General features: G+C 41.1%; 1 protein-coding gene across 8 annotated transcripts in view; it reads left to right on the top strand.

Moving 5' to 3' along the window:
• LOC145723578 (uncharacterized) overlaps positions 1-6643 on the top strand; it is a 71462-nt gene extending 64819 nt beyond the window's left edge. For 7 of the 8 annotated variants that reach the window (XR_014148760.1, XR_014148762.1, XR_014148759.1 and 4 more), the window contains one exon: positions 2408-6643. Coding sequence is in view for 2 of the 8 variants with exons in the window: in XM_081831592.1 (XP_081687718.1) it covers positions 2408-2477 (70 nt within the window). In the remaining 6 variants the exon portion in view is untranslated. The remainder of the gene's footprint in view (positions 1-2407) is intronic. The other variant, XR_014148761.1, reaches the window with a different exon arrangement.
• Positions 6644-9127: the final 2484 nt, after the last annotated feature.

Raw genomic sequence — 9127 nt, 5'->3', positions numbered from 1 at the left:
ATCTGTCGATGGACATCTTGGCTCTTTCCACAGTTTGGCTATTGTGGACATTGCTGCTATAAACATCGGGGTGCACGTACCCCTTCGGATCCCTACTTTTGTATCTTTGGGGTAAATACCCAGTAGTGCAATTGCTGGATCATATGGTAGCTCTATTTTCAACTTTTTGAGGAACCTCCATACAGTTTTCCAGAGTTAGCCTTTAGTTTTATACTTAGTTTGGCTGGGTATAGAAATCTAAGTTAGAGATCATTTGCCTTAGAAATTTTGAAAATTTTACTACAGAGAATAAACTTCTAGGCTTTTTTTTCTAGGGTGAGGGTGGGCTAATTTTTTGGGTGTGTGACCTGGGGAGAAGATCTAGAGATTTGACTTGTTCTTAAGCTGATTTTTAAAATAATTTTTCTAATTTTACTGTCCTCACTGCCCCTTCCCCCCTCATTAAAAGTTCCAGAAATACTAGTTGCCATGCATATTTGCATCCTTGGAGATTACTTTTTTTTAAATTTTTTTATTTTATTATGTTAGTTAGTCACCATACAATACATGATTAGTTTTTGATGTGGTGATCCATGATCCATTGTTTTTATATAACACCCAGTGCTCCATGCAGTACGTGCCCTCCTTAATACCCATCATGGGGCCAACCCATTCCCCCACCCCCCTCCCCTCTAAAACCCTGTTTGTTTCTCAGAGTCCATAGTCTCTCATGGTTCATCTCTCCCTCCGATTTCCCCCCTTTCATTTTTCCCTTCCTTCTCCTAATGTCCTCCATGCTATTCCTTATGTTCCACAAATAAGTGAAACCATATGATAATTGACTTTCTCTGCTTGACTTATTTCACTTAGCATAATCTCCTCCAGTCCCATCCATGTTGATGGAAAAGTTGGGTATTCATCCTTTTTGATGGCTGAGTAATATTCCATTGCATATATTGACCACACCTTCTTCTATCCATTCATCTGTTGAAGGGCATCTCGGCTCTTTCCACAGTTTGGCTATTGTGGATGTTGCTGCTATGAACATTGGGGTGCACACGGCCCTTCTTTTCACTACATCTGTGTCTTTGGGGTAAATACCCAGGAATGCAATTGCTGGGTCATAGGGTAGCTCTATTTTTAAATTTTTGAGGAAGCTCCACACTGTTTTCCAAAGTGGCTGTACCAACTTGCATTCCCACCAACAGTGTAATAGGGTTTCCCTTTCTCCACAACCTCTCCAACATTTGTTGTTTCTTTCCCTGTCCATTTTTGCCGTTCTAACTGGTGTAAGGTGGTATCTCCATGTGGTTTTGATTTGAATTTCCCTGATCTTAATGATGATGAACATTTTTTCATGTGTCTGTTAGCCATTTGTATGTCTTCTTCAGCTTGGAGATTACTTTTATAGTTCATATTAGTTCACAGATTCCCCCCATGGGGGACTTATGATTCAGTTTTCTGGGATCTGCTAATTCAGTGATCAGTCTTTCACCTGCTTTCTAGATTCACAACTTTTATTACTTTAATATTATCTTTCATTCTCCCTATCCTTGTAGGCTATGTCTTTAAAAAAAAAAAAACAACCTTTCCTAGCATTTGGTGGGTTGGAGAAATGAGTGGAAGCATGTGTGCATGATTGTGTATAATACTTGCTGAAGAATTTGGAATGGTTCCTCATTTTCCTTTAGATTTCTGCTGTATTATAATAGTGAATATTTTGTTATTCAATTGTAAAGTTAAAAGCATGTTCAGGGGTACTTGGCTGGCTCAGTCAGTAGAGCATGTGACCCTTGATCTCAGGGTTGTGAGTTTGAGCCTCATGTTGGGTGTAGGGATTACCTAACAATAAAATCTTAAAAAAAAGCATATTCAAAAACCATTTTATTGGGGCATCTGGGTGGTTCAGTTGTTAAGCATCTGCCTTTGGCTTTGGTCATGATCCCAGGGTCCTGGGATCGAGCCTTTCATTGGGCTCTCTGCTGAAGGGGAAGCCTGTTTGTCCCTCTCCCACTCCCCCTGCTTCTCTTCCCTCTCTCACTGTGTCTCTGTCAATAAATAAATAAAATATTTAAAAAAAATAAACAAAAACCATTTTCTTAATGAAAAAACAAAATACTTGAAAGTCTAAACTTTTCAGCTCACAAGATCATGTTCTCATGTGCTATTTCTCTTTTGCCAGTTTCTGGTTGAGGAAAAAGAGTTTGGAGAATTGTTGCATCACTGAAAAGCAGGGATCTTGAATGTTTTATGAAGAAATATATATATATAATAAACACATATATATTTGAAAATATATATTTAAATATATTATATATATATATATATATTTGAAGAACAATATTTTATTCTTCTAGTCCCAGAGAGTACTTCTTTGTTGTGTGATGCATCTGAACTGATCACGCCACTCTCTCATTCTCTCTCTTAGGATCATGGCATGTGAATTTGCAAAAATAGACGAGGTTGGGGCTGCAGTCCTGGCTTATGGAACCAGATGAAATGGAAATTTGGACAGCCATCACCAAAAGTCTGACCTCAGAAGTAACACTAACTTCTCCACTGAAAAATGAACTCTAGAGTCAACAGCACTCTGCCCTTTTCTTTGGGAGTCAAAGTTCTTTCTCCAAAGACAACCCAGTGTTTGGAACACCATAAGGCACAGATTCTGTGTGATTTTCCCACTGTTTGGGATGACTGTCAGTTTTCTTGGTGACAAATGTATTTGTGGGGTGGTTTAGGGATTCTATAATTTCAGAGTGAGAGGAGCTTTTGGAGAATGTCCAATCTCGCTGCCTTTCAAATGCTGAAGTAATATGCACAACATGAATGCCAAGACATTTTATGGGTGGAGGTGAAAGGTTTCCAGTATCAATACATTTCTGTGTACAGTCCAATAGACATTGTCTCTGAGGACCACCGACTTCCCCTTTCCAGGTTGCCTTTCCCTCTCTGACACACTAAGCAATGGGCTCTTGCTCTTTGGCTCTGCTGAGTCATCTTAGTAAAAGATACGAGTATCCACTGTTAACATTTGGAGATTTCATGCATTTTAATTAGGGCTTTCAGATCCCAGAGTGTTCATTTTCTCATCTGTCAAATGGAGCTAATATTGCCTACAATGAAGAGCTGTTGAAACAGTTGGAATAAATAAAAAATGTCCACCACTGCAATGCCTTGCAGCTACCACTATTTTTTTTTTTTTTGAGAGAGGGAGAGAGATAGAACACGCAGGTGGGGGGAGGAGCAGAGGGAGACGGAGGGAGAGAGAGAGAGAGAGAGTATCAAGCAGACTCTCTGCTGAGCACAGAGCCAGACATGGGGCTCAATCCCACAACCCATGAGATCATAACCTGTGCCCAAACCAAGAGTCAAATGCTTCACCAACTGAACCACCCAGCCACCCCAATTACCACTATTATTTAGGAAGAAAATTTGTGGCAGAAATTATATCTGTTCTCTCTCCTGAACCTGGGCTTCTACCTGCTTGGGAGGCTATCTGGGATTGCAAAGAGAGAATGATCAACCAAGATTGTGATGCATGGATTGATAGAAGCCTTAAAAATACTTCAGGGTTCCCAAGTTGCTCTCGAAAATATGTGTTCATTAACCAGCCTAGTGGAATAAAGCCTCTTTTTATCACAGGCATAGTGGAATCCTGGTGAAGAAGAGCACCACAAGGGAAAAGGGTAGGCCTGAGTTTGATCACATGCAAAAATGAACATTTTAATTAGTCTTTAGACTATTTTTTTTTTACAGGTATAGGAAAAACTAATGCAATAAATCAAGCTCTTGAAATCAGGGAAAATAAGTTAAGCAAAAAGAGAAGCCAAAAACAAATCAATCATAAGGGTGATTTTATTGTACATTTACATGGAGTAGACAGTGTCTTACAATCCCTACAAGAGATTGAGCGCTTGTGTCCTCCCCAAGTTCAAGTGTTGAAATTCTAACCCCAGTATGATGGTATGAGGAAGGGACTTATTCTATGTTTTATATTCTAAACCACTTGGAAAATTAGTATTCGATGAAAGCCGAATTGGAAATTATCATTTCCTTGATATGTTTAAAGAAATGAATGTTCTAATTACTGACAGTGCTGGTTACTTGAGAATCGTTCTTGCCTTTCAGAATCTGACCCAGTTGTGTTGGCCTGTTTACAAATGGGGAAAGTAGACTTTACATTTGATTCAGAGGAAGACTACACTTAGAAGGCTCGATTCTCTAGTTTTTAGGCAATATTTAAGAGTATGGGGAAATAATCCTACAAGTTAAGTGAAAAAGAAAAAGTTAAGTAATATTTAGAATATGCTCAGTTTTGTCAAGAATCTGCATTTGTATATGAGCATAGAACAAAAAGCTGAGGGTTTATGCTACAAAATGTCTACACTGGCTTTGATGAATATTTGCTCTTCGTACATTTTTTTTTTGCATGTGTCATATTTTCTTTTTTTTAAAGATTTATTTGAGAGAAAGAGAGAACGAAAGAGAGAGAGCAAGCACACGAGTTGGGGGAGGGGCAGAGGGAGAGGGAAGAGAATCCTCAAGCAGACTCCCCACTGAGCATGGAGCCTGATTTCTGGCTTTATCCCAGGACCCTGAGATCATGACCTGAGCCAAAATCAAGAGTTGGATGCTTCACCACCTGAGCCATCCAGGTGCCCCTTTTGTCATTTTAAAATAGAGGGAAATCTTTTCCTCAACAATCTTTTCTTCATTTGAAATGCAGATTAATACAACACACCTCCTCAGGTGGGATACTTAAGCTTTGGGGAGAACTTTTTTGTACCCCACCCACTTTAGAGGGAGATACTTATTTGTCCCGAGTATTGAGGATGGTAGTTCAAAGCCTTACTTTTGATTCTGAGAATGAGTTTTTTAGTAACCGAGGCTGTTTCAACTTTTTTAAACTTAATTTTGTGAAAATAACTCAGGATCCAGCTCCAGGAGTTCTGACTTAGGGTCCCCACCTAATAACTACATGAACTTGTTCAAGTTGCTTAACTTCCCTGGTTATCCCAAGATAAAGAGCTAAATGATAAAATGATAAATGATAAAGGCATTTCATTAAAGAATGCTGTAGAATTAAACTTGTCACCTTCAAATGGATCCCTCAGTTATTTTAACTCGAGCAGCTTACGTATACTGCTTCCAAAGTAGAACTCCCCTTCTCTCGCACACAACTAACACCCTTCCCCTTCTCCTTTTGTTTCTGAATTCCTCACTCTAGGGAGACATAAGTTGCCATTTACTAATAGGTGCTCACTGGGTGGAAGGATGAGCATCTTGAAGAACCAGATGGAAACTCAGTTGGAAAATCACAGGAACAATCTAAATGAGAAATCGCTGAGTTGGGACAAGGACACAGAGTGAAAAGTAAACTGTGTCTGTGTGAAGTGTAACAGGACTGGGCTACATTCACACCATCAACCCAATTTCTTTGTGGCTGTGTGGATATCGAGGTCTCCTCTGGGAACCCGGGACAATGTTCCCTAGGGGAAAGGGGGAGGGAAGGCTGAAATCCTACCCAGCTGTCTTGGCTGCGTTTGCTGAGAGGGGTCACATTTTCCTAATTTGTACAAAGCTATCAGAGGGATTAGTGGTAGAGCTGGTCTGAAAGTCAGCAAAAACTACTGTGAGTAAATATTGAGTCACTGACAAAGAGTTGATATTTTTCTAGATAAGGCAGGGCAGGAAAAGCCTAAATTATAGCAGGGATTGAGGTTAGATCAGGAGGTTTTGAAGGAAAAGATAAACTGCTATCTTTCTAAGATGGTTCTAGATCAGCCATAATGCCGGATCTAGCGACCCAGTTGTCTTTTGTGAGATGGGGGAGTCATTGCAACAGAACTTCACGTGTCTTCATTTTTCCTGGTTGCTTAACTACGAACTAAATGGTGCTCACTATTTAGACAGCAGAGCAAACCATATTATTGACAATTCACTTATATAAAAATTCTGAGATTTAATGGCTCTGAAATATCACCACAAATATATCAAATATACAATAAAATATCAATAGCTACCGTGAATATGGAATCTCCCTTGGCTTCCGTGAATGGGGTCTGGAGGAGCTTTCTCCTGACCGCGGGCCCTGCGTGGCAGTGACTGTCCCTTGGCCTAGTTACTATCTGCCTCCAATCTTTAAAAAGGGTCCTTGATGCCGTTTAGTTAGGAAGCAGGCAAAATAAGGTCAAATAGAAGTCAGAGTCAGGTGGGCTGCACTTCTTCTCATGCATTCCAAATTAAGAGGTAATGTAAGGGTTAACTCTAAAGTATTCCACCTTGAACCCCCGCACTCTCTTTATCTAGCACACCATAATAAAAGATCAAGAGTTCCTGCTTATTATCTTATTTTTCTTGCTTGCTTCACCAGGCTAAGGCCCAGTCTGGTTATGGATTAACACGGTGATCAATAGTAAGCCTGCTGTCTCTCTCTCTGCAGGGGAAAATGAACTCAAAATGCAGTCAAACTCTTATTGATCAAGGATATAGGTCTCACTTTCATTACCTCTGTCTCCTGATAACCCACAAATAATGTGATGAGTTGCTAATCTCTCTGATTTTCAATGGACCCTTCACCCCTCCTGTCTGCACATAGAAGCTTTTATTTTCATCTTGATACACACTCTGTGTAATTCATGTAGCACTAACTCTCCCTCTCTTACCGCCAGCCCTGGTCAATCAGAGCTAATAATATATCACTCTTCACTGGGGATGGCGGCTCTAGTGAGCTCAAGATACGGAATCTCCAAACGTGGCAAGGAAATGCAAAGTGCCGCCGACTTCTTTCCGGGGACGGAGAGATGTGAAGTCTTCTTGGTGAAGCAATGCACAAATGGGTTGTAACCTTCTTAGGATCTGGCCTGCTTCTACCACAGGAGCTGGACTTACAAGTGTCCCTGGTCAAATCTCTCATGTACTTATTTAGTAATCTCTACATGCCCAACGTGGGGCTCAAACTCACGACCCCGAGATTAAGCGTGGCATGCTCTCCCGACTGAGTCAGCCAGGCTTCCCTGGTCAAATCTCTTGTATGGCTAATCCTGCCTTGGCTTCTGCTTCTCAGTGGATCTGGACTGCTGCAGACCCCAGCTTTTTACCAGTGGGAAGACTGGCTCTCAATAGGGTCATGATGCTGGGAGAAGTGAGTCCCCTTATCTTTGCTGTCTTAATGACGTCAGAAAACTTCTCTTAAATACCGTGGGATAAACCTAGAAGAATGATGGTATTTCAACTATGATATTGTGTTGATTTCTGTAATTAAAGGTAGTGTGGTGTGACAAAAACAAGATGCCTTTTGAGTCAAAAGCCCTACTCTTTGAGTTCTGGTTCTCTCCTTACTCCGATAGGGAAATGAAGGTGTTGTGTTTGGCAAGAATAGATCACCTTGCTGTCATCTAGAAAATTCTCATCTGCTCGAAGTTATGAGAGGAAAACAGAACCAAATCAGAGTCTTAGGAAAATGGCTATTTTTAGAAGCAGAGTTTTTTTCTGACTGGTTAATACCTCATCATAACTTTATGACTTTTTTTGGGGGGGGGTCTGCAACTTATTACTTTTTTTTAAGCAAAGTACAAGAAGAAAAAGCCAATTTCTATCATGTGTCATGTCAGTCCCATTGTTTTGGCATTCAGCTTATGAGAGATCCTCAAGTCTAAAATGGTTATCAAGTATGAATATAAGAAAGTTTGTACTGGGGCCCCTGGGTGGCTCAGTCATTAAACGTCTGCCTTCGGTTCAGGTCATGGTCCTAGGGTCCTGGGATCGAGCCCCACATCGGGCTCCCTGCTCGCCCGGGAGCCTGCTTCTCCCTCTCCAGCTCCCCCTGCTTGTGCTCCCTCCCTCGCTGTCTTTCTCTCTGTCAAATAAATAAATAAAAATTAAAAAAAAAAAAGTTCGTACTGGAATTCATTATCTCCTCAGTCCAATAGTTGGAGTTGAAGAAGCCAGCAACAGTGGCTTTGCTTCTCTAATATAAAGTCGGTGAATGCTCACCTAACTGAATCACTTTTGCGAGGACACTTGTCATATTCTCCACTGCCCATCTGATTAAAACAACAGGCAACAAGGGGAATAAAGTCCTCTTTCTTGGAGAAAAACACCAAATGACCAATAAGAGACGAATGAAATCATCTGCTTTCACTCAGCCCCTAGGGGCTGAATGGTGTTTTCCAGCTTGAGTCCAAACAATTTGTACACCTGTTGAAGAGAAAATAAAATTTGACAGTGGTACAAAGTCCGGGGGATTAACGTGATTTGCACTGAGCTCTTAAAGCTGAGGTAATTGTAGGTCTCCATTTCTTCTCTTGTTCTGCAGAGCTGCATCTGAAATTTGACAAGGAAGTCCTTCCCCAACCCTCCCCCCCCCCACTTTCTTTTTTGCAAGGGATTGGGTAGAAGTTTCACCAGACCTCTCCCTTTCTGCTCGGCTGTGTCTTCTTGGAAACGCTCTGGTCTCCCTTGGCTTCACCAAATTGTGGTAAAGCCAGAACAAATCCAGGGCGGACTTCTGTTTACTTGGCAGGTTTTGGAGCTACGTTTGGTGTCAAGCTCTATTACCTGTTGTTTTCAAGTCCTGAGCTCACAAGCCTGGGAGGATGAGAGGAAAGTGGGCCTGGTGTAGGCTGGTGAGAAGCCTTACGCAGCTTTTTGTAAATGTGGAAGGGGAAGGCACCCAGAGAGTCCCTTTCCCCTGTGTGGGTCTGTGTGTTCCCCAGCGGTGTCATATACATTCAGGCTCTGATTTGCTATACTTCTCAGGCTGAACGTATGCTACTGAATACCTTTGATGTTGCCATAATTGTGTGTGTGATCTTCAATCACGGATGTCATCAAATTTTATTAAACTTAATATAGATAAAACCAAGACATTATTGATTAGTTCTGCCATGCAAACCTCCCAGGCTTCCTCTTAGAGTGGTTTTCTTCTGGGGAAGCTGTCTTTATCCTTTCGATAATACTCATGCCCTCAGAGCCACTGTGGCTTCTGAGTTTTCTTTTGAAGCCCACATCAATCATATAATTAAGACGTCTTAATACAACTACCGCAATCTCGCCATATTGCGAGGCAAGCTCTCTGGTCTGCTGCTGCAATTTTAATTCATGCCCCTCTTTCATGTGGGCGTAATTACTGCTGTTCTTTGTTTAG

The sequence above is a fragment of the Leptonychotes weddellii genome, chromosome 9 (assembly GCF_054177405.1).
Source record: "Leptonychotes weddellii isolate Sample4059 chromosome 9, ASM5417740v2, whole genome shotgun sequence".
NCBI lineage: Eukaryota > Metazoa > Chordata > Mammalia > Carnivora > Phocidae > Leptonychotes > Leptonychotes weddellii.
The sequence above is the reverse complement of the archived record's forward strand: the minus strand, read 5'-3'. Positions and strand labels throughout refer to the sequence as shown.